At 36.0% G+C, this 26,917-nt stretch overlaps 1 protein-coding gene across 1 annotated transcript in view; it reads left to right on the forward strand.

Annotated features, from left to right (window-relative positions):
• The window catches only part of LOC150097276 (BAI1-associated protein 3-like), a 533,976-nt gene that overhangs the window by 74,294 nt on the left and 432,765 nt on the right, over positions 1-26,917 (forward strand). The window contains 3 exon segments of the mRNA XM_090407633.1: positions 1,110-1,368; positions 14,120-14,164; positions 24,855-24,932. Coding sequence (XP_090263759.1) covers positions 1,110-1,368; positions 14,120-14,164; positions 24,855-24,932 — 382 coding nt within the window.

Below are 26,917 nucleotides of genomic sequence, written 5' to 3' on the forward strand. Positions count from 1 at the left end.
TGTCGAGTATGAGGAAAGATAGAAGATGTAAGTTGCAAAGTCTGGTGGGCAGGAGGAAGAGGGGAGATATGATAGAGATCTACAAGTTAGTAAGGGGTTGTTATAAGATCAATGCTGGAGAAGTTCTACAGAAAATAGTGGGAGATTGTGGGTAGAACCAGAAGTCATCCCTGGAAACTGTATTATAAAGAGGGAGTGAGAAGCAGGTTTTTTCGTGCAGAGTTGTAAATGATTGGAATGCTTTGCCTGAGAGAATGGTGTCTGCAAGGAATTTGAGTGTGTTTAAGACACGGTATATGAAGAGCTGTGTATGTGATAAAAGGACCTCCCAGATGAGTCTTTGACTCCATGAGGTCTTGGGGTAATAATAATAATAATAATAAAACAGAAACACAGAATGAGTTTTAAGACAGTTCAATCAGCTTTGTGTGTGTGTGTGTGTGTGAGCAAGTGAAAGTCATTACCTAATGTGGTTTATCATTTGACTTCCACAGAGTATGTAAATCTTCCACTTAAAAAATTACTACTTTAGTCCATATCATTCTGCTTTAGCTAAAGTTTTGGTATTAATGTTAACAATTTTTTCAGAGCTTTTATTTATATTTGACTCTTTATATAACTGCCATAATTTGTATTTCACAAATAACTTGTCATGTATGCAGAATACATACACATGACAAGTAAGGGCATTCTGCATGACAAGTTATTGTCATGCAGAATGCCCTATTATTATTTCATGACTTTAAGTAGAATTCCTTAAATTTAAGTTACATCATTAATAAATTTATGACAATCAGTTTCTACTGATAATAAATTAAATGTATAATTTACATCATTGATACAAAGATGGTTTTGATTTGACCCAGAATTTCAGTTGTTTCTTGTGGACATTGATGTGCATTGTGCACCATTATACACACTAATTTCATACCCCAACAAACATGCATCTGTATATTTGCAGTATCTATTTGTGGATGCAAGATGATGAATTCATAAAATGATTTTTTTTATGCTGTGATGAAAATTCTGGGTCAGATTTTAACTATCCTTTTAAAATAATTTGTCTAGACTAGCAAGTACTGTAACTTTATTTTTGTTTTGTTTATTAGGTTTCAGTGATCCATATTGTATGTTAGGAATCTTGCCTGGTAGTTTACATGATTCCCGTAGAAATAGTTCTGATGATGAATATGGAGGAAAGGGCAGTCCACGTCGGCAAGGTTTAAAAAAACTTGGAGCTTCGTTAAAACGACGTGATCGGGCAAGGAGCAACAGTATTATTGCTGACACTTTACCAGCAAAATTTATTAGGACAACTACTGTCAAGCCACATACATTAAATCCAACATGGAATGAAAAATATCGCCTGTATGTTTATGCAAACCTATTATTATTTATAAAACTTCAAAATTTGATGCTTATTTTTTTTATTACAAAGATGGATACTAGTGCTGCTTAAATGGCTGCCATTTCTTTATAATATTATGAAATCATTCTTCCTTAATATATTTTTTTAAGTTTATATTACTATTAATTATTTCATTATTTTATGGCCAAAGTTCAGAATTAGCATCATATCATCAGCAGTTTCTACACTTTTCCTGGAAATCCATTTGGACATGTTCAATAATAACAAGTTACCATCTGTGAAAATATCTTTTAAAAAAATAATAAATGCAGAGACTGCATATTTGTGTCATAGGGATTTGAATGAGCTGGTGAGAGTGTGATGATTAATCAATCTAATTGTTCTGTTCTGTACAGAGCCAAGAATGTTCATAGAACTTAGAAGTGTCAACTAACCTAACAGTATTTGTGGATGAAGACACTTAAAATCGGTGCAAGATGAATAATTATTCAGATATTAAGCAATTTGTTTTGTGTAGTTTTCAGTCAAGGTTAGTTTTTTTTCCTGTATACTGCATATATTAGCTTCTTTGAGATTAAGACATCTAGTTATGTAAAGGATTCTGCTATTTTCTGGTTCTGCATTTCAGGTGGAACTGGGAAAAAATAACAATATATTGTTGTTGTTCTTATTATTATTAGACCTCCAGGGAGCCAAGGACTCATTGAGGGAGGCCATACATTACCCACACTAGCTGTCATACCATCTCTTAAACTCATTCACACTAGATTCACTCACTCCTTCAACACACAAACTGTTCCACTCACTAGTTCTGTGTTCACACAGTTCTATGACAGAAAAATATTCCTTGTATGTCCCCTTGTCTTTTCCCTGCCTTCCATATAATGCAAACTTTTATCATCTAATGTCCTATAACAGTCTATCAAAAGTTTATAGATCTCTATTATATCATCCCTCTTTCTCCTTTAACCAGAATCTATAGTCCCTAGGCTTGCAATCTCTCCTCATAATCTAAATTCTACAATCCTGATATAATGTAACGATTCTTTGTAGCCTTTCACCAATTTCTTTATCCCTTTGAAATCCAGGAGACCATATCTGTGCACAGTAGTCCATGTATGATCTTATCAAGGTCTTGTAAAATTATTGCCAATCTCTCTCACCTGAGTCCTCTCCCAAGTAATGAAGAGACCTATCATCATCATCATCATCAAATTTCTGCCATGTACCCTTGGGATGTACAGGATATGATAGTACTACATGAAAAATTTACATCATTACTAACTTCCTATCTACAATTTTCCTCCAGATCAGTCTGTTACTTGTCATGACTCCAATATTATCAGATGTTATATTTCTGTCTTCTAAGGCACTTTGTACCGTATCAATCCACTTATATCTTGGTCATCCTCTGGGTCGTTTAACTTCCAACCTGACAGAGAACACTTGTTTTGCCAATCTTTCCTCGCCCATTCTGTTTAAATGACCATACCACCTGAGATTAGTTCTGCTAACGCATTCCTGGATGCTGACAATGTCAAGTTCTTTCCTAATATCCTCATTTTTAATATGATATTGCCATTGATGCCATCTGTTCATGCCTATAATCTTTCTCAGGATTCTCATATCTATGGTCTCTAGTCTTTGGTCAAGTGTTTTACTTCTGACCCAGCTCTCAGATCCATAAGTTAAAACTAGTTTGAACACCGTCTTGTATACAGCTAATTTAGTGTTCCAACTAATTTCTCTCTTATTCCATATGAATTTATTCAATTGACTTCCTACCATACCAGCTTTGCTGATTCTGTTGTCTATTTCTATATTGAATTTGCCATCTTCACTAAAAATCGTGCCTAAGTAGCTGAAATGTTTTACTTGTTCCACAGGTTCTCCGTTCACAATGCAGTTGACATTTTCAATGATTCTGCCTATTTTCATTGTATTTGTCTTTTTATTGCTTACCTTCATACCATATCTATTACAACAGTTATTCAATTTAGTTAAGGAATCTTGCAGATTCGTAGTGGATTTATTTAGAAGTATAACATCATCCGCATAAAGCAAAGAGCTGACATTAACATCTCCAATTTTGATATCATGTTTAATACCACTTGTCTTCATAATGTGTCCATATAGATAATGAATAACAGAGGGGATAATGTACATCCTTGTTTCACACCAGATTTAACATTAAACCATCTTCCTGTACTTCCTTCAATTCTAACTGCTGACTTACAACTCAAATAAAGACAAAGTATTGCTTGATATAATGCCCTATTGACACCGTATAACTGTAGCATATTGAATAGCTTCTCTCTTGGCACCTTGTCATATGCCTTTTCCAAATCAACGAAACTTAAATACAGATCTTTGTTATATTCCCATGCTTTCTCAATTATTTGTCGTAAAGTGAAGATCTGATCCTGACAACCTCTATTTGGCTGGAATCCAGCTTGTTCTTCACCAAGCTTTTCTTCTACAATTCTTTTCAACCGTTTCTCAAATATACTTGCATATATCTTACCAGGAACACTCAGTAGGGAAATACCTCTGTAATTCTCACATTCAGTTTTATTTCCCTTTTTATATATGGGTACTATGAGAGCTCTACTCCAATCATCGGGAATTCGCCCCTCTGTCCAGGCCTTCTGAACTATGCAGTGCAGCCACTGCAAGACTTATACCACCATACTTCAGCATTTCTGGTCGAATATCATCTACTCCTGCTGCCTTTCCACATTTCAAGCCTTTGATGGCTTTTTCTACTTCAAGAATGGATATGTATTCCTGACTGTATGCCTGTTGAGTGTTTTTTACCACTGTGCTATCACTGCTTGTTTCATTTAGCAATTTCTCAATGTAATTACTCCATAGTTCCAGGATATCTTTTTCTCCCGTTTTCATTTCACCTTTATCATCTCTAACTCCTTTTACAATACTCTTTCCTCCATTTCTAAGCTTCTTCAACAACCTCCAAAATATTTTGTCACCTTCTTAATATTTATTTTTTATGTTCTTGCCAAAGTCCTCCCATGACTTTTGTTTAGCTAGTTTTACACAGTGTTTAGCTTTCTTACATTTGTCTCTGTATTCTCTAAGAGCACAAGCTGACTTATTTGCCAGGAACTTTTGATATGCTTTCTTCTTTTCCTTCACTGTCTCTTTAACTTCTTGTGTCCACCATGGAGTTCTGATTTTTCTATCTTTGCAGACAACCTCACCACATGCCTCTCTGGCTGAATCAATCAAGGTTTTCTTCAAGGCTTGCCACTGAATCTCTAAAGTTTGGTTCCTGTTCTCAAACTCTTTCATTTTTTCTTCAATAATCTTTGTGTATTTTAGTCTACAGTTCATATCTGAGAGCTGCTCAACTTTAATTCACTTTAAACCTTTCTTACATGTTATTCTTTTCGAAATTCAATTTTATCCTGCTCAAGACTAAATAGTGATCACTTCCAATTTCAAATCTTCTGTACACTCTGGTGTCCTACACAATGGAGAAAACATCACTATCAACAATAACATAGTCAATGAGACTTTTCTTATTTCTTGCCTCTTCTCTCCATGAATTTGTGGACATCTTTATGTTGGAACATGGTGTTAGTAATATCCAGTTCATGTCCTGAGCAGAAATCCAACAAATATTTGCCATTATTTGCCAATAATATGAAGAGAACCATCAACACCCAATTCCTATGCTATCTTGAAGGCTCCCAACTAATAAATGGACACCAGTATGGATTCCACAGCTGTTGATCAACAGGGTGATTTGCTTATATATGTCACTCATCTCTACACTGATACCATGGAAACATTTGGTGAATCTCAAGTTGTTGCACTTGACATGTCCAAAGCCTTTGATTAGATGTTGGAAGTTTTTTCTACTTGGCTAAACTATAATAAATTTAGTTTAATCCTTTATCCAACTGTAAGCACATAAAGTTTGTTCCTGAAGTATCTTCAGGACTGAGGCAACTCGTGGTAAAGGTGGACCAAGCTCTCATCACCCCTTGTCTTAGTAACTCCCATAATGCAAAGCACATCTCCTTGCGGACATGTATAATGCTATGCATTAAGGGAAGGGCCACTACCTAGACCGATTTCGACCTTTATTGAATGTTCAAGTATGGATCAAACTCTAAAAACTCAGCATTGTTCCCCTCAGTAACATGCTCACCCTGCCAATGAGAAGAAATCTCAGAACTGTTTGGCTCTACACCGTGGAAGGCTCACTCACAACCGAGCAGAGCTACTCATTTGCTCATATCTCATCTGAAGGGTAACAGCAACAGCCGTGCCTCAGTTAACTTCACAGGCTACAGCATTGCCATTCATTACCCCCCCCCCCACACACACACCCAGGACGTGGGTGACAGCAACAGCTGAGCCTTAGTTAAAACTTCTTGGGCTACAGCATTGCCATTCATCACCAAAGCTTCCAACTGGTTTCAACCTTTATTGAGGTTTCGTCAGTTGGAGCCAGACCCAGAGGTGGTGATACAAAGGTGGAAGCACTGGAGAAGTCATTTTACCTATACAAGTTGCCAAAAGGTGTCTCACCTTATTATTAAATTACTCTGGATTTAGAAAAAGATGTTGGAAGTTTTTATCACTTGGTTAGACTATAATAAATTTAGTTTAATCCTTTATCCAAGTGTAAGCAAACAGAGTTTGCTCCTGAAGCATCTTCAGGACTAAGGCAACTCGTGGTAAATGTGGACCAAGCACTCATCACTTATTGTCTTAGTATCTCTCATAATGCAAAGCACATCTCCTTGCGGACAAGGGATAATGAGAACTTGGTCCACCTTTACCATGAGTTGCCTCTGTCCTGAAGATACTTCAGGAGCAAACTTTGTTTGCTTACACTTGGATAAAGGATTAAACTAAATTTATTATAGCCTTTGACTAGATCTGTCACAAAGGCCTATTAAATAAGCACCTATTGTCTGGTCCATTCCATGACTTTTGCAAGTAGGTTGCTAGCTTTCTGACAGGATGCACACTATGTGGGGATGGTGGATGGTTCTTTATTGTCTAGCTATTCAGATAATTGGAGCTTCCCATGTCTGTGTTCTCTCAACCACCCTCTTTTTATCCAGCAGTGAAATACTCTGGATAGCAGTGAACACTGCCAACCCATTGTCATTCTTCAATGGAGCTCAGATAACCTTGTCCATTTCTGCTAGCAAAATGTAGTTCTCCTTATTTCCCACAACAAAAGAACTATTTTCTTCTAGTATTACCTTAAACAACACTTAAATCCTTAGACAATTTTTTTTTTTTGGCGTTACCCTGACATAAGGCCTCTCTTGGTATAAGCACATTACAGTCCGATAGACTCTACTTTGCATCAAAAAAAAACTAGGATTCCTCTTTCACTCAAGACAATACTTCTGAAAAGTTATTAACCTTATACAAATCAATCCCATCTATCGAATATTAGTCTCATAATTGGGATGGTGTGCTTATGAGATGCCAAAAAATACTTCACTCAAAACAGAAGAGGGTAATTAGGTTGATTAATGACCCATCTTTTACCAGTTCACTCTATCCACTTTCACACAGGTGTTTGGTTTCTGCAGCATGCATCTTCTACAAATACTTCCATGGTAGTTGTTCATAGCAGCTAGCATCATTAATTCTTCCATTCTCTGCTAAATCAATTGAAACATGTGCTGTTGCCACTCAACTCCAAATTTATAGTGTTTCACTTCCTCCTTTTTCATTCCTTCTCCTGCTGTATCCTGAAACAGTCTTCCCTCTTATGTGTTTCCCAAAGAATACAGTGCACAGGTGTTCATATCAAACGTGGACAAGTTTCTCCTTTCATGACTCTGTACCTATTCACATGTACTATACATTTACTAGCCAACTTCTTGTGGATGGGATCAACATTTACAAAAAAAAAAAAAGAAAGAAAAAAGACTATTAGTGACAGTAGATGGTGCTGTGTGTGTGTGTGTGTGTGTGTGTGATAGATTGTGCATTATGTGTAATTGGGAGTTTTAAGTTTCATGAACTGCCCTCCTGTGATGGGTTTTTGGACTCTTTGGTGATGTAATGTACTGTCAAAGTTAAAGATGAACTACATTTTTGCCTACATGGACAAATTTTCATGACTACAGCCAAATGTGGACATAAATTTCTTTCCAGCATACTAATAAATTATAATATACAAAAAATGTGTTTTTTTGTATAAATTTCATACAAATTAAATTACAATATACATTTTTAGCAAAAGTTACAAATTTCCTAAGAATAGTTAAGGAATTAATGTACAGTGCGTACAGAAAACTACGTGGAGAGACATCTTAGTGTGGAACATGTCCACCCTGAACTGCAATGCAGCTCTCACAACATTGTACCATGCTAAGCACAAAGTGATTCAGGAATTCTTGAAGCATACTGGCCCACTTCTCCTTCAGAGCAAGGGGAATTGTGAGCAGCAATGCTTCTCCATGTTGCATCCCAAATGTTCTATGGGGTTGAGATCTGGGGATTGTGCTGGCCACTCGATTTGATTAATATCCTTAATCTCCAGAAGGATCTTCAATACTTGTGAATGATGTATGGCATTGTCATCCATAAAAATGAATTCTTCATCTACAGTCACAGAACAATCAGTCATGATGTTGAAGAACTTTGTTGCAATATCGTTCACCAGTCCTAGTTCCTTTTCAAGCACTTGAGCTCGGTGCATCCAATAAGCATAATCCCTCCCCACACCATGACTCCAGCACTACTGCATCTGTCCATTTCAAGACCATTCTCATGATAGCAAGCCATTCCACTTTCACAAGAGATCAAATAGCGAAAAGACTAAAATGACTCTCATCTGTCTTAGGTATACATTAGCATATTGGTGTCTGTTCCAATTTTTTATGGATACAATACCACTGAAAACATGCACCATGACGAACTGTGGATAAAGGGATGCAGGCTACAGTTTTTTGGGAGTATAAACCCACTTGTCACAGATGTCTTGCCACAGTTTCTTGAGATATCCATGTACTTGTGCTTGAACGGAGCCGACTTGCAAGCTGACCTACCATGCTGTTATTATATTGCTATTATATTGTTATTATATGTTAATACATTGCTGTTATAACCAAATGTCTTTCAGCAAATGTCTGGAACACATCCCATTGTTTGAGATTCCAAATTCTCTGGCAATATCAGTAAATCTGCGGTCTTCTTCAAGCTTTCCAATAATTCTTCCCTATATGAAATCATCTAGATGATGTTTTTGAGATATTACAAGATATCCAAGTTTGCAACTTGATTTCTTTATGAAAAGAGCTTCCTTCAAACATAATTTGCTTACTGCAGCTTTTTGCCTTTTATTCTGTTGAGTCCTACCACATGATCCCTTTGCATGCGATTTGAAAATTTGAATGTGTATCCACTTTCTACTTGAAATCGTCAGTTATACAAATTGCTACAAGCTGATTCATCTGAATTTGCAGTTGTAATCTTTAGAAATGTAGCATTTTTCCCAAAGTTTTTGAATACCAGTGTATAATAATAATTAAAATATTCAGTGAATTATTAATTAAAAACATGCATACAGTAATAAATTAAAAAAAAAAAAACTTATCTTCACATCAGCAATCACAAACAACTACTAGAGTGTCCTTCTTTACCAGTTCAGAACTTCAAAGCCTTTCACTATCTCAAAAAGTTATTGTTCTTTACTAGATGAACACCTAGCTGTTCTCAAAAATGAAGCAATTAGCTAGGACTTAATGCTCATGTCTTCAAACACCATCAATTGAATTGGTTATTATCTTCAATACCTTATCTTAAAATCACCTCCTATCTCACTTTTTCAAGACTCTAGTGAAGTTGTTTGCTCATTCTGTCTGCTTTCATTCTGCTTGATACTTGGAATCACTCATCAGTTCTCATAGTATGTTAGATCTTTCCTATACCAATAGGAAACTAGTGAAAAATAATGAACTGCATGTTGGCAAACAGTAGGATATGCTTCATGTATATGAGGTTGTTCTTAACTCATGAACTGTTTTTAAAAAAAAAACATTTCTGCAAGATTTTTAAAATACACTAGTTTTCATTCTAATGCCAGATAATTTATTGCAAAACTTGTAATTTTTCCCATTTTAATCTAAATAAAACATATTTGAAATTGGTATATTCCTTTATCTTACTGTGCTATTGTCAAATATTCCTTCCACAAACAGATGGAATTCATGCATTACAATGCATTACACTGGTGCTGTAGTTGAAACTAAAGGTTAGAAATAAAAATTAAACTTAAACAAATGCAAAGCAAATCAGAGTAGGAGTGAGAAAGAGTTATGGATAATTCTAGTTTCCCTAGAATTATCCATAACTGCTTTTCTTTCTACACATTGCTGGAACCAGGGATGGAGAGAAGACAGGACAACAGGTAAGTGGGGGAACAAAGAAAGAAAGTGTTAGAGGAGAGAGTGAGAGATGCAAGTGAGCAAGGAAGAAACAAAGTAGTAAGAGATATGATCTTTGAAGTCTTGATGAACCATGGTGTACAAGATAGAATGCTAGAGGAGTGTTTTCCTGGAGGAATGATAGATAGTGTAGCTATAGCAATTGAGATGAAAGGATGGATGAGATGATTGTGATGGTGGGAATGAACAACTTGGGAGGCAGTGTGAATTGGATGGCAAGAGATCTGCGGTTCATGCTTGAGGTTCTACAGAAGAAGACTGAAAGAAGATTTCTCCACAGGTCATCAATCCGTGAGATTGATGACCTCATAATCATCTACACTTATAATTCCACATATGGAATTTATGGGCAGTGAGAGGATGTCATTTATGTACATCCTCTCACTGCCCATAATGAATAGTTTAATAGCCACAATGTGTAGAAAGAAAAGCATGAATTATGGGGATGCTTAGAGGGCATTTCAGGAGAATAAAGAACTGTATGTGAGAGAGAGAGAGAGAGATGGCTTATATTTGAATGAGGAAGGATGTGGGCATCTGGAGAAAATGTTCTTCTCTGAACAAGTCAGTGTTTCATTCTAGGGAAACTAGAATTATCAGGGTGGATGGTAGCAGGGATGGTCTCTTGTGGGAATAGGAGCAAGGGAGAAGGGGGGGGATACATTGGATAATGCTGAAACCAGTGCAGTCTGGAGGGGATAATGATAAGTATAGAAACAGTGATAATGCCTTGATTCTTTATATTAATGCCAGGAGTTTATGGAATGAAGGAGATGAATTGGTGTACTTATAGCATCAGCCTGTCCAAAGATTATTGGGATCTCTGAGACATGGTCTATGGAAGATGATATACTGACAGGAATAGAAGTAGTAGGGCATAGTATTTTTCGATAGGATAGAAAGGAAAAATGCAGTGGTGGAGTACTACTTATGATAAATGATGACCTACATCTTGTCAGCGTGGAGGATTGAAGGACAGTGGCACCAATAGATTTTGAAAGCATATGGTATGAGGTGGTGGGCCAGGATATGTAGTGGGGTTTTGCTATAAGCTAGGTTGCATAGAGGATGAAGAGCAGATGTTTAGGCAGTTGAGCTTTGCGAGTGCAAGAAGAATTCTTGTTTTGAGAGATTTTAACTACAGCAGTATAAATTGGGAAGAGGAAACTGCATGTAGTGGTAAGGAAATGGAATTTCTGGAATTCTTGAGAGACACAGGTCTTAGACAACATGTAGTAGAAGAAGCACACAGTTTAGGAGTTTTAGATTTGATCATGGCATCAGAAGATCTGATTATAACTGAGATGGCATCTCTGCTCCCAGTTGGAGAGAGTTACCATGTGATTTTCACTTAGAAGATAAATAGACATTATTATTATTATTATTATTATTTTGACACCTCCAGGGAGTCCAAAGACTCATCGAGGGAGAGTGTGCCGACAGCATCGAACGATTGGTCCCCTTCCAACTACTAACCGCGCTCAAACTTACTTAACTGAGCCATTAGTAGCAGAGGCTCTACCAATCGACCAACATTCGCCGGACATGCAGGAGTATCAAAGAGAAAGGAGTGTATGCAGAATTATAAGGCAGGGGATTATAATAATCTTAGATATCAGCTTGGGTAGTTCCATATATGGAGGAATTGGAAGTGTGAGATATCATCAGTTCTTGGGAACTTGCAAAGGATTATTTATTAGGAGTAATACAAAGTTGTGTACTATGAATGAAGAAGAGAACACAAATATAATTTGGTGTAAAGCGAATGACAAACAATATCAAACAGGAAGTGTAAGTAAAAAAGAAGTTATGGAAGAGTTACAAGGAGAGGTATATCGAGCAAATGCATGAAGAATATGGCTCAGGCCAGGAGAATGACTAGTATTGTAAGGAAGGAACTGCAATGATGCTGACCTGAACAAAATATTAACAATGATGTCCCATCTACTCAAGATATAAAGCGATACTGCAAATCTGAATAGAGACCACACATTTATTATTATTTTAATAATATCTTTTTGAGTTTAATGCATTTACTCCAACCAATGGGATTGGTATTATTCTATGAAACTAGAAAACCTGTAAATCTATATGTTTGTGTGATGCAACCCATGAATTGTAGACCTATCGTATATTGGTACCGTGGATTGGCTAAGAAATCCTGAGGAATTCTCTTTTGTTATGATGCCAGTCGGAGAAGACATGATTGTGGAAGAATGACATTGTTGGATAAAAATGGAAATAGAGTGACTAATGCAAAGGACATAGAGGAGTTGTTCAATGAACACTTTATTGGGGTATTTCATCCTGGAGAAGTACTTTTTCATACTAGAGGGATAGGACAAGTTCGAAGTTTAGAAGTGCAAGAGGAGAATGTGTTTCAAATACTCTGGATGATAATAAACCAGTAGGACTTTATGGAATTTTACCTCAGGTTTTGAGAGAATGTACTAAAGAACTGACAGCTCTGTTGAGCTGACTTTACAATGAACGTCTAGCCATAGGAAAGCTTCCCAAGGAGTGGAAGGAGGATAAGATAGGACAATTGTATAAGGGTAGTAGCAGACTGAAAATGTCAAACTATAGACCAGATTGTATTTCATCAGTAGTCGTTAAGAATTTGAAGAAATTAGTCAAGGATCATTGACAGCATTAGGCAGTTGAATGTTATCTATGAGAGTCAGCATGGATTTGTAAAGGGGCACTCTTTTTTTAATAATATTATTGTCTTTTATAATAAAGTGACAAGAGTGGTTGATGAAGGAAAGGCATATTCTACCATTTTTTTGGATTTTACAAAGGCATATAACAGGGTACCACATAATAAGCTGATATTTAAGTTGCAGCACATGGATTGGCCATCTAACAGGGATTGGCTATCTAATCATACAGGGCTACATACAGGGCTCAGTACTGCTGAGAATGATACCTGTATTGTTTAACTTTATATCAATAATATTTGTCAGTTGATTGCAAGGGGGGTGGGGATGTTCAGTTGTTTGCAAATGATGTGAAGCTGGGAAGGGTTATTAGTAATAGTGCAGATGTGGTAGCCCTGCAAGAGGATTTGAATAAGCTGGACATGTGAGCAAATGAATGAGCAGATGAATAATGCAGTTAAATGTCAAGTCTTGAAGTCTAGGATACATTGATGGGAGGCTGCATACTGTATTGGAGGAACTATACTGGAGGCAAGGGATCTTGAGTGATGATTGATAGAAACCTGAAATTCAGGGGACATACTGCAAAGGTGGTGAAGGTAACCCAGAGGATTGTTGCAATACTAAGAAGAACACTGACCTGCAGATAAAAGAGTTGCCATTCCATTGTATAAAACCCTAATCAGACCACACTTGGACTGTTGTGCTCAAATATTGTCCCCAAGATTTGAAAAGGAGATAAATTAACTATGGAAAGAGTGCAGAGTCGATAACAAAGATGTTATTAGGACTCTACAATATTAGTTAAGGGGATAGGCTGAGAGAAGTGGACTGCAGAGTTTGATAGACAGAAGAAGGAGAGATGATGTGACTGAGATTTTTAATCTGTTTAGAGGTGGTTACAAGATTGACACTGGGGAATTCTTTCATTTGGTTTAACAGGGGAAGGACCAAGGACAATGGGCCATCCCTAGTAGTTATGAAAGGAAGTTGTGAGCAAGAAGGTGAGGATTGGTTTCTTTGCATGGAGGGTAGTTGAACCATGGAATGCATTGCTTGACAGTGGTGAAAGCTGAAACGGTCAATGGGTTCAGAGGGTGATATGATAGACTGTGTTTTCTAGAATGGGCCTCCCACTGTGAGTCTTGTAACTCCATGAAGGCCTGAATCATAATCATAATAATAATATGTATATATGAAGTGTGATCCATTGTGTGTTAAAAGTGGTGAGGGTTAGTGCTCTAGTGCACTGTATATGTATAAATATAATATTCATATATTTTTACATTGCTTTAATCTTTCATACTATTTTCTTATCATTTTGATTTTAGTAGCTAATCACAAATTGCCATCCCATACTCAGGTGTGCAGTATCTAGGTAGATACTGCAGGAAGGTAAAGATTGGGCATTCAGTATCTGAAGCTGCATTTGCTTGTGCATATTCCTTAAAAGTTATGTGTAGTTCTCCTCCCAGTTATCTAGCTATGATTCTTGGATCCTGTATTTCCATGATAATTCATATCAGCAGTTAGATTATGATACTTTAATCTTCATTTTTTAAATATTTTTTTCTTTTTTTTTGATTTTGAATAGTGGTATAGATGATGTTCTAATAAACTTTTATTTTTTTTGTGAATAGTGATATAGATGACATACATTCTGATAAACTCCATCTGGACATATGGTAAGTTTTGTTTTATTTTTTTTATTTTTTTTTTTTGTTTAGTCTAATATTATAGGAATCTTATAAAATAATTTACCTTTTATTGATTTACATAAAATTTAATTCTGAAAATAATTACCTGTACTATAATAATTCTTATATTTTTGTAAACTTATACATTGTAAAATATTTGTATATTTTATAAAAATATGGTCTTTTTGTAAAATATGAATTTTGCATTTCTACAAAACTGAATCATTTACAGTAATACCGAAATCATGTACTGATTGGGGCAGGTATTATTTGTGTTTGTGGATTTGTCTAGTCATATATAGTTGACTTTCACTAAAGTGCATACGTAGCAATCAAAGAAAATAGTTGGTTGCTGTTGTTATCAGTTGCTGGTGTCTTTCAGTTGTTACAGTAAATTTTCTTTAGTATATCATGGTGCGATGGACTTTACTCAGGACTTTTCATTGAGTAAGTGACTTCACTATAGCAACAGTTGGCTGTATATAAATGTTATTGCTGACTTAAGGCTCTGTAAGGAAGAAAGATCTTTATCTTTTGGGAATTCCATTGATCTGGAATTCAGAAAGAGGAAGACCAGGAAAAGGAAAAGATACTTTGATCAAATAAAACAAAGCACTGGACTAAAAGCATACTACGAAATAAAGAGAAAAGCAAGCAGAAGAGAAGAATGGAAGGAAATGTGCTGCTGAGCTACCAGTCATAAGACTGATGCAATAGAGGAAGAAGGAATTCATCTGATTTTGAATCATCATCATTTTGTTATGTTTTTTAGGCCAAGTGGTCCTATCATGGTCAAGTTACTTGTCTTTATAGGAAATTAATGCTGTGATAGAGTGGTTAATCCTATGTAATAGTCTGATATGTCTATCAGTCATAGGTATTCTGTGGCTAGTCTTATGAGATAAAAAAAAAAAAAAAAAAAAAAACTTCCAGAAGGTAAAATCCTTTTGCCATATAACACCAGCTTCTTCACATTTTAGACAAGATTTGAACCCAGGTCTTTCGAACCAAAGGGCATTATTGTTAATGGCTGAGTTGGTGGCTTTAGTGAAAGCTACCAACCATTTTGAATCTAATATTAATAAAAATGATTATGTGAATTTCAATTCTGAAAGATTTTGTTAGTCTCAAATTTTCACACAAAGTGAAATTAATCATTTTTTTAAGGAATTTTCTTCCAAAAAATTCTACAAAAGTTTTGGGATCCAGAATTCAGGCTAAGAACTTATTTTTACAGGAAGATGATTTTATTGGTGTGAAAATGATGGGAAAATGTTTATCCCATGCTTTTTTCAAAAAGATTCATCAGTTTATTGCAATAATATTTCTGAATATTAGTAACTAAAAATTCATAATTAAATTTATATCATTATTAGTTTCCTATAAACAATTCATTTGAGAGGAATACTGGAGACCCAAAAAAATAAAATAAAATACAAATAAATAAATAAAGTTCTGTGGAAAATTAGAAAACAGAACAGATGGCATCAGAGATGAAATTGTGTGAAAAATTAAAATATTGGAAAGTAACTTAATGCCATTAGTGCTGAAAGAAAATGTTTTAAAAAATATTCTAAAATACTAGTAAGCAGTGTTTTAGAGACATTTGTTTCCTTAACAATCATCATCCTAAAATGAAATTCACATTGGAAACTGAAAAGGAGAACAGGCTTCCAATTTCTGGGTATTCTAATAGAAAAAAAAAAAAAAAATGATGAGGATGCAAGATAGAATGGCTGAGGAGTGTTTGCCCGGTGGAACATAGAAAGTGTGGCTATGGCAATTAAGGGGTGAAAGGGTGGATGAGATGATTGTGATGGTGGGCACGAATGACCTGAGAGTAGTGTGAATCGGCTAGCAAAAGATCTGAAGTTCATGCTTGAGGTTGTATGGAAGAAGACTCAGAGAGGAAAGATTGTGTGTGTGTGTTGCCCAGGTATGATAATGAAGAGCTGAAGAGAAGTCACACCCTATTATTAAAATTCTTTTAATAAAAATGAAAGTTTGCTTACACTTGGATGAAGGATAAAACCCAATATATAATTAGCAGCATAGCCAAGTGAAAAAACTTTCATAAACTTATCTCTAATCGAGAGAATTTTAATAATAGGGTGTGACACCCTTTGGCAACTCGTATAGATAAAGATGACTTTTCCATTACTTCCACCTTAGTATCACCTCCTCTGGGTCTGGCTCCCACTGATGTGCTTTTGTGCAGAAGTGGTTGCTTTCCCTGAGATATGAGAAGCTCTGCTTGAGGGTAGGTTTTTGCCTATTTCTGAGTGGGGCCACTACTGAGATTATGGCACTGCTTGGTGGTGGGGTGAGCCTGTCTCTGAGTGGAGCCATCATTGAGTTGGACACTCGTAGGGAGTGTTTCTGGGGGACTGCCTAATTTTTATAGAAGTCTTTACTTAAACAGCACGTCAATAAAGGTCGAAACCGGTCTGAGTAGTGGCCCTTCCCTTAATGCATAGCAGTATACATGTCTGCAAGGAGATGTGCTTTGCATTATGGGAGATAATGCAAAGCACATCTCTAAGGCACGTGATGAGAACTTATACCATCTTTACCACGAGTTGCCCCAGTTCTGAAACTACTTCAGGTGCAAACTTTGTTTGCTTACACTTGGATAAAGGATAAAACCCAATATATAATTAGTAGCATAACCAAGTGAAAAAACTTCCATAGTCTCACACAACATGTAGTAGAAGGAACACAAGGTTCAAGAATTTTGGATTTGGTCATAGCAACAGAAGAGCTGATAATAAACTGAGATGGCATCACCTCCCCCAGTTGGAGAGAATGACCATGTGGTTTTGACTTGGAAGACGAATACACATGCAGGAGTATCAAAGAGAAGGGAATAAATGTGGAATTATAAGGTAGGTGATTATAATAGTCTTAGATATCAACTTGGGACAGTTCCATGAAGGGAGGAATTGGAAGGGCAAGAGATCATTAGTACTTCGGAAATTGTGAAAGAATATTTATTAGATGCAATAGTAAGCTGTATGCCAAGAGTGAAGAAGAGAAAACCATTTGGTGTAAAGTGGATGACAAACCATATCAAACTGGAACTGCACGTTAAAAAAAAAGGTTATGGAAGACATATAAGCATAGGGGTGAAGAGCAGATGCATGAAGAATATAAGATTCAGGCCAGGAGAGTGACTAGTATGGTAAGGAAAACAAAACTGGAATATGTGAAGGGATCGGCCCTGAGATCCAAAGAAAATCCTAAGGAATTTTTTAGCTATGTGGCTGGCCAGCAGGAGGAGAAATGATTGTGGAAGAATGACATTGTTGGATAAATATGGGAATAGAGTGACTGATGCAAATGACATAGTGGAGTGACTCAATGAACACTTTATTGGGGTATTTCATCCTGGAGAAGTAAGTTTTAATACTAGAGGGATAAGGCAGGTTCAAGGTTTAGAAGTGAAAGAGGAGAGTATGTTTCAAGTAATAAGTACTCTGAATGTCAATAAAGCAGTGGGACTTTAGAGAATTTTGCCACAGTTTTGAGAGAATGTGCTAAAGAACTGACAGCTCCGTTTCAATGAAAGTTTGACCAAGGGAAAGGTACCTAAGGAGTGGAAGGAGGGGAAGATAGTGCCATTTCATAAGGGGTGGTAGCAGACTGGAAGTGTCAAATTATAGACCAGTTTGTGTTTCATCACCATATACAGCTTTGGGCAGATGAGGGTCTTTGTTAAGTGGTGCTCTTGCTTTTGTAATATGATTGCCTTTTATAATAAAGTGACAAGAGTGGTTGATGAGGTCAAGGCATATTCTGCCATTTTTTTTGGATTTTTCAAAGGCATTTGTCAGGATACGACATGTTTAGCTGATATTTAAATTGCAGCACTTGGGTTTAGATGTCAGGTTAGTGAACTCGATTCAGGATTGTCTATCTGATAGGTATCAGAATGTTGTGTATGGGGGAAGCAGTATCAAAGAGGCAGAAAGTTCCAAGTGGAAGTCCCACAGAGATCAGTACTGGGGCCTGTATTGTTTAACCTTTATATCAATGGCATTGTCAATGGATTTCAGGAGGATAATCAGTTGTTTGCAGATGATGTGAAGCTGGGTAGTGTTATTAGTAATAGTGGAGATGAGTAGCTCTGCAAGAGGATTTAAATAGACTGGCCAAATGTGTAAATGAATGAGATTTTAGTTTATTTCAGAGAATGTTAAGTCTTGAAGTTTGGGATACATCGATAGCAGGCTGCATACTCTGTTGGAGGAATTGTACTGGAAGAGGTAGATGAGGCAAGGTATCTGGAGTGGTGATTGATAGAAATCTGATCAGGGAACATATTGCAAAGGTCGTGAAGGTTACCCAGAGGATTGCTGCTATACTAAGAAGAATGCTGACCTGCAGAGATAAAAGAGTTGTCATTCCATCATATAACGTCCTGATCAGACCATACTTGGAATATTTTACTCAAATTTGTCTCCAGGATTTGAAAAGGATAAATTAACTGTGGAAAGGGTGCAGAGGCAAAACAAAGATGGTATCAGGACTGTACAATGTTAGTTATGAAGACAGGCTGAGGAAATGTGGACCACAGAATTTTGTGGATAGAAGAAGTAGAGGTGATATGATTGAGACTTTTAAAAAACTGTTGAGAGCTGGTTACAGGGTTGACCCTGGGGAGTTCTTTTGCTTGGTGGAACAGAAGGAAGGAGAGAGAAGATAAGGGGCCATCCCTGGAAGTTAAAGAAGAAAGTTGTGAGCAAGAGGGTGAGGAGTGGTTTCTTTACATGGAATGTGGGTGAACCATTGAATGCATTGTCTGATGGAGTGGTGAGAGCATGAACAGTCAATGAGTTCAAGGAATGGTATGATAGACTTTGTGTTTTCTAGGATGTGCCTCCCGTGATTTTGACTCCATGTAGGCCTGAATCATAATTATTATTATGTGACACCTCCAGGGAGTTCAAAGACTCATCGAGGTTGGGTACATACTCTACAACTCTCCATCTCTGCCACTCAGTCCACCAACTACAGCGAATGCATCATCTACAGGCCATCTACTGCCCACCATTAGTATTTTCACAGACAATCACAAACATCCATGCTCATTCGAACCCACAGCCTTTTTTCTGGAGAGTGGATACGCTAACCACCCAGCCAGGAAGCCAACCAATACAGAAAGAATAGCAGATATAGGTGAAGATATTTCCAATTTGGCTTCTTTCGTTACTCTCAACAAAAGCTAAAAATTGAGTTTCCAGGGTCATTAAAAATGATGAAAAGAAAAAAGAAAAATGAAGTTAATCATCATCTGTTCCTCCAGTTTTTTGCATGAATTTACTTATTATCTTTTTTGATAATAAGTTAATTGCATGAATTTACTTATTATCAAAAAAGATAATAAGTAAATTCATGCCAGACATTCTCCACCATACTATCTATCCAAATATTTAGTAAAACTTAACTCTATAATCGAAAACATCTTAGTACATTAACAATTTTGAAGGATTTTCATGAACAAAATTAAAGATTTCATTTTACATATGACAGATATTTTAGTGAGCTTTGACATAACAACTCTTTTTCCAGCATTCTCAGAGAACACATAATATAGTGGCTATAAGAACTTTTTCCACTAGACACACCATCACATTATTCAGATTTTCTCCAGACAACACTTTCTTTCTATTTGAATACTTTACTATAAACAGAATGAGGAGCTATCAATCTGAGCTTTAATTTCTCTCTACTTAGCAAATATGTACATCAATCCCTTGATTAATGCACCCCCGATTAGTGCGTTTTCAATTAGTGCATCATTTTTTTTCAATACCCAAATTCAATTAGTATGCTTTTAAAATTTGATTAGTGTGCCTACATGCATCTTAAAAATAAATGTTACAGATTTTAAAAATTTTCAATCTATACATTTTTTATGGCTAACTATTTTAAAAAATCACTCACTAGGATGAAATAATTTAGTTACCGATTTGAAACATTTTACAAAGTTATTTTTTAATGGCATACTACACTATTTCCGTGTACACTATGTTCCAAATTTACAGGGCAAAATTTATGTTGTCTGCTTTACATAGCATTTTGCTGATCATATCTCGTGCAATTGTTTTCCTTACTTTTTTATTTTAAATTATTTTCCTAACCTTTAATCATGAGTAAAAGAATTAGTGAGCAAAAAAAATAGAAATGTGAAAATGATTCAAAATGTAATCTGATTGGAAGAAAAACTTGAAATAATAAAAAAAGAAAGAGTCCAGAGCAAAGATAGGACAAGAACACAAAAATGGGTGAATCAACTGCTGAATACAAAGAGAAAGGTAAGGCTGCTTCAAGTTCATCATGCATGCACTTGAAATCAAAGTATTATAATGATTGAATTACAGAGATGTCTTTTTACATGGATCGAAGATTGTAATCAAAAACGGATCCCGCTAAACACTGGTCTAATTAAATCAAAAAGCATTGTCTCTTTATAACTGGAAAGAAAGGGCTATCAATGATTGAAAAGAAGAAGAATTCCACATTAGTGCTGGGTGATTTGAGCATTTCAAAACAAGAAATAGCCTTCATAATGTTCTAATCACAGGCAAAGTTGCAGTGCAGGTAAGGAGATATCCAGAGATTTTGAAGAAAATTGTGTAAGAAGGGGACTATTGTGATCAACAAATATTTAATGTCGATGAAACCAGTCTTTTTTTGGAAGCGAATGCCTTCCAAGACTTTTCTAGCCAAATCAGAGCAATCTCAGCCTGGTTATAAAGTCGCAAACTCGAATGAAATTACTGCTAGCAATATACGAGCCATTTGGAAGCACATTCTTTCACATTGTGCTAATGATTTTAGAGGCTTTTCAAATGAATCTAAGTTAATTAAATCTCATTCTGAGAAGTTGAGTGATTCCGACCTGCTAAATTTAGATGCACAGCTGGAAGATCCTGAAGAATATGAAGAAAATTTAATCACTGACAAGCCCAAAGAGGTTTCACAGAGACAATTTGAAAATAGTTTTCGTACAATCGAAGGTTTCAAGCAGCAATGCTTAGAGACCGACCCTGGTGAAGAGAGAACTAGTAAAATTTGCAGAAGTGGCAATCAGGCCATACCGTCAGTTGTATAAAAAAAAAGAAACAGAATGCCTGCCAAACTACGTTAGCTCAATTCTTTGTTAAGAAGCAGAATAATAAATTTATATTCTGAATATGTTTTATTGTCTTTCAGCTTCATGGTTTTCCTTTAACTAAGCCCTGAGACATACCCTAATTATTTTATAAAAAAAATTAAGGGTCAAAAAAGAAATCTGAGGAACAAATTATACATTTTCCCATAGATTATTATATTTGAATAGTGCGTTTTCGATTAATGCGCCTGTTTTAAAGAACGCATTAATCAAGGGATTGCTGTATGTGGAATCCTTTGAGACAATAGCCATTGATAAATACTACACGAAATCCAAAATATGGCTAAGGTATGTTGATATTTTCCTTATCTGGCCAAGTTCCAAAGAAACACTTTATAGTTTTAATAATCTCTTGAGTAGCTTAAAATACATTCCACAAAATACATTTCACAATGGAAGTTGAAGAAAATAGGACATTTTCTTTTCTAGATATACTAATTTCAATACTGATCAAACCAGACTATTGAACATTTTTTTCACTTGGTTATACTATAAATTAAAAGATGCCAAGAAATTATATTCTCTGCTTTAATCCTTTATTCTTAAGTGAAAGCAAATAGTTTGTGTATGAAGTCACTTCACAACTGGGCTACTTGTATATATTATTATTATTATTATTCAGGCCTCCAAGGAGTCAAAAGACTCATCGAGGGAGGTCCTTCCTAAGACATAAAGTCTGTCAAGACTCATCGAGGGGAGGTCCCCCCCTGAGAAACACAAAGTCTATCATACCACTCTTTAAACTCACTGACCGATCTCGCTCCCACCACTCCATCAGGCAATGCATTCCACGGCTCAACCACCATCCACACAAAGAAACCACTCCTTACCCTGTTGCTCACAGTTTCCTTTCGTAACTTCCAGGGATGGCCTCTTGTCATCATTCCTTCCCGCTGATCAACCAAGTGAAAGAACTCCCCAGTGTCAACCCTGTAACCACCTCTCAACAGTTTAAAAGTCTCAATCATATCACCTCTCCTTCTTCTATCCACCAAACTCTGCAGTCCACATTCTCTCAGCCGATCCTCATAACTATCCTTGTACAGTCCTGAAACCATCTTTGTCATCCGTCTTTGTATCCTTTCCACAGTTAATTTATCCCCTTCAAATCCTGGGGACCAAATCTGAGAACAATAGTCCAAGTGTGGTCTGATCAGAGACTTATACAACAGAATGATAACCCTCTTATCTCTGCAGGTCAGTGTCCTTCTCATAATAGTAGCAATCCTCTGTGTTACCCTCACCACCTTTGCAATATGTCCCCTAAACTTCAGGTTTCTATCAATCATCAACCCCAGATCTCTTGTCTCCCCTACTTCCTCCAGTATAACTCCTCCCATAGAGTATGCAGCATCCCATCGATGTTTCCCAAACCTCAAGACCTTACATTTTGCTGCATTAAACTGACACCCCCATTCACTTGCACATCTATCTAGCTTATTTAAATCCTCTTGCAGGGCTACCACATCTGCACTATTACTAATAATCCTTCCCAGCTTCGCATCATCTGCAAACAACTGAATATCCCCCTTGATTTCACATGAATTGCCTTAGTATCCTATAATGCAATGTACATATCCTTCCAAATGTATAATGCTATGTATTATGGGAAGGACCACTACTCAGACCTATTTTCAAACCTTTATTGAGGTCTCATTGTTAGGAACCAGACCCAAAAGTATTTCACATCAATTGCCTTAGTATCCTATAATGCAATGTACATATCCTTCCAAATGTATAATGCTATGTATTATGCGAAGGACCACTACTCAGACCTATTTCAACCTTTATTGAGGTCTCATCGGTAGCAGACCCAAAAGTAATACCAAGGTTGAAGTAATGCAGAAGTCATATTTCCATATACAAGTAGTCAAAAGGTGTCACACCTTATTATTAAAATACTCTGGATTAGAGATAGATATTGAAAGTGTTTTTCACTTCTTTTTCACTATAAAGTAAAGATGCCAGGAAATTATATTCTTTTATTCTGTCCAAAAGCAAGGGTATAAAAGGCACTCAAAGATAGAGCATACATCATATCAGGCGACAACAAAAGGGAACAAGAAATTATTACCTCAGCAAAGTACTCCTAAAGAATGGCTATAATCTTAAGAATAACATTTTTACAAAAGCCATTAAATGTTTTGGCACATATACAAGAAAATGTAGGCTACAAAGGTGCAGGTTCTTTATCTTACATAAAACAAATGTCAAAAATAAATTGCATACCAATGAATTATTATTATTATTATGTGACACCTCCAAGGACTTATTGATGGAGGGCACTCTACTCTTCATCTCCACCATTTATTCCACCAACTACATAGAACCACTACTACCATCATCATCTACGTACAATGCTCTATTTCCAACCACCACCACTAGTATTTCTTTACTGTAAATTGTGTAGGTTCCAGTGGCGGCCGGTGAAAATTTTAAGTGGGGGGTGCTGCATATACAGAAAAAAAAAAAAAAACACTTTTTTTTCCTAATCAGTAACGAATTTATTAATAAATAAATTTACATATTAAAAATTACTTTATTAAAAATATTTCATCCTCACCACGAACAAACACCAATAATAAAAGTTTTGTATCAATAGCAATGACAAGTGCAAATGAATATCGGCTTTAGATCACAGTGCATTCGTGTAACGATAATTGAAAAAATATAATTCTTTTCATATTTTCAACAGTGACACTCATCATAATTCAGCCTTGAATATATAATAAATAAATAATTATGTGTTATTTTAACAAAATAAAATAAGATTTACAAAAAAATAGTTCACCACAAACATGCGCCAACAATAAACGTTTCATATCTCACAGAAATAACGAACGCAGGCATAAGATACACTGCCCAAGTGTATCTAATGACATAACATGCAATGACAGCAAACAAATATTGGCATTAGATCGCAGTGCATTTGTTTCGTGTAACGATAATTGAAAAAATATTATTCTTTTCATATTTTCAACAGTGACACTCATCATAATTCAGCCTTGTATCTATAATAAATAAATAATTATATGCTATTTTTACAAAATAAAATAAGATTTACAAAAAATAGTTCACCAGACACATGCACCAATAATAAACGTTTCATATCTCACAGAAATAAGGTTCGTAAGCTTACTAAAAATACACTGCTGTTTGAGCAGTTACAGTTGGGAATGATGTAACATGCAATGACAAGAGCAAACGAATATCGGCATTAGATCGCAGTGCATTTGTTTCATAATCTAAAGCGTTAATTGAACAATTCCATTTATTAACTATTCAATCAACGTCAAAATATAAGCTGTAACCTTTAACATGTTGTACTGCATTTATATAATGTTATAAGCATTGTTATTATTTATAAACAATTAAATAAAAATTAAACAATTTTTGCTTAGTGTTTTCTAACTGTAAAGTAGTTTGTAGTTGGGTATTGTTATCGATATATGCTGCATGCAATATCAAATCATTATATTTAAACTTGTTTTAATTTTTTAGGGACCATGATGATGAATCATCAGTTTTTGATGCAGCACGCAAACTGAATGAAGTTTCCAGTTTGAAAGGCTTAGGACGGCAAGTTTATAATTTAGTGTCTTTTTCTTTAGAATAGAATTCACACTGGATGTGTATTTGTTTGTTGTTAAAAACACATTCATAATGCTTTTAAGATGAATAAAAATCGTACATAATGAGATTGTCATGTAATGAATAAATCATCATTTTCCGATATTATCTACTCTGAAGATATCAGGATACTGTTCATAGAACTATTTAATTATGTTTGCCTTACTACAAGCTTCCTGTCAGTTTTTTTTCCTCTTATTATTCAATTTATTCAATTATTTATCATATCTATAATATTTTCCTATTTAGCATTGGGAGGCTGCACTAATCATTATTGATATAATGCTTATCATACTTTTGCTTGAACTCCATCACCAGTGAAGTACTTACAGCTGCCTCTGAAAACCCATTTCATCCATTCATCACTCCAAGTTAATGCTCTGAACTTCACAGCCTTACTAACTATACTGTTGCATAAATTTTAGAGGTAACCCCTTATTATTATTATTATTCCTGACACCTCCAAGGAGTCCGAAGACTCATCGCGGGAGGACACCTACAACTTTCTCAACTGATACTGTCTCAACCACTACACCGAACCTCTACTATGAATCATCTCCATCAACGCCATCTACCACCCACCTCTATCACAATTGGTATTCTATGTCTGTAAATTGCGTGTGTTCTGAAGGGCCGATTTGTCTGTATGCAGGATGAAAAACCCGAGTTTCCGGGAGAAAAAACCTTGCTACCTCCGTATGAGATCGGCAAACTCACCTTCGATTGAAATCGTTCAGATAAAGATTCCTCCCGTCACAACGAGAATCGAACTTAGGCCTATTCCAATCGAAGGGCGCAATGTACCTTTTATATATTCTTTCTCTTATTCTCTCTCTCTCTCTCTCTCTCACTCACCCTCCCTTCATGCCATTTTTATTATATCATCCTCACACAGGGAAGGTCACAAAGCATGTAACACAACAGTGATGTGCATGGGCAAGTGATTAAGAAATAAAGAAGGAATGAATAAAGATTCTTGAAAACTTGGGGGGGGGGATGGCATTCATTCAGTAAAAACAGTATGGGAAGTCTGTTCCAGAGAAGAGAGGTAGATGAAACAAAGGCAGTTGAGAATTTGGTTCACTCTATGTGGGAAAAAAGTTTTCTGTGTAACTAACACAGAAAATCTCTTTCACTGTATAGAATTATGGAGATAAACTCATATACTTCCTTAATGAAAAACATTAGAGGCAATATCTGAAGAACACTGCTAAAAATGCAACATTAAAGCTATATTCAAACCACTACTAAATTAAAAAGTTTACTGAGCTCCTCTAAAGATCTCTTTCTTCCCCTTGCTCACCCAAAGGTATACCTAATCGAGTGCACCTATAAATCACCTTACATAGCATGGTTTTGTGAAGGGTAGGTCATGCCTTAGTAACTTGCTCCTGTTTTATAATACAATGACAGCTGAGTTGAATAATGGGTTTAGAGTGATACTGCTGGACTTTGCAAAGGCCTTTGACAGGATACCACATGGAATTGTAATCAGTGAACTGCAGCATATGGGGACTGATATAGGGTTGGTGAGATGGATAGGAGGGTAGTTGATGGAGAGATGTCAAAGAGTAGTTTATTCAGGAGTAGAGCCCAAAAGAAGGCCTGTGACCAGAGGTGTGCCACAGGGTTATGTTCTTTGACCACTATTGTTTAATTTGTTCATTAATGATATAGAAAAAGATCTGAGAGGAACTGTTCAGTTATTTGCCAATGATGCAAAGATGGGTAGAGCAATAGTTAATACAGATGATGTCAAAATTTTGCAGGATGATTTGGATAGCATGGTACTTGTTAGATACCAGGCACATTTAGAGATTGTAGCTGATCTTTAGGAGATTAGCAGACTGGACAAAGGAGAATGGATGTCAGTTTAATGTGGCAAAGTGTAAGGTTATGCATTTTGGGGTGAAAAGATTACCAGCTATATACCA

This window comes from Typopeltis vanoorti, chromosome 17 (assembly GCF_054136105.1).
Source record: "Typopeltis vanoorti isolate ZY-2024b chromosome 17, IOZ_Tvanoo_1.0, whole genome shotgun sequence".
NCBI lineage: Eukaryota > Metazoa > Arthropoda > Arachnida > Uropygi > Thelyphonidae > Typopeltis > Typopeltis vanoorti.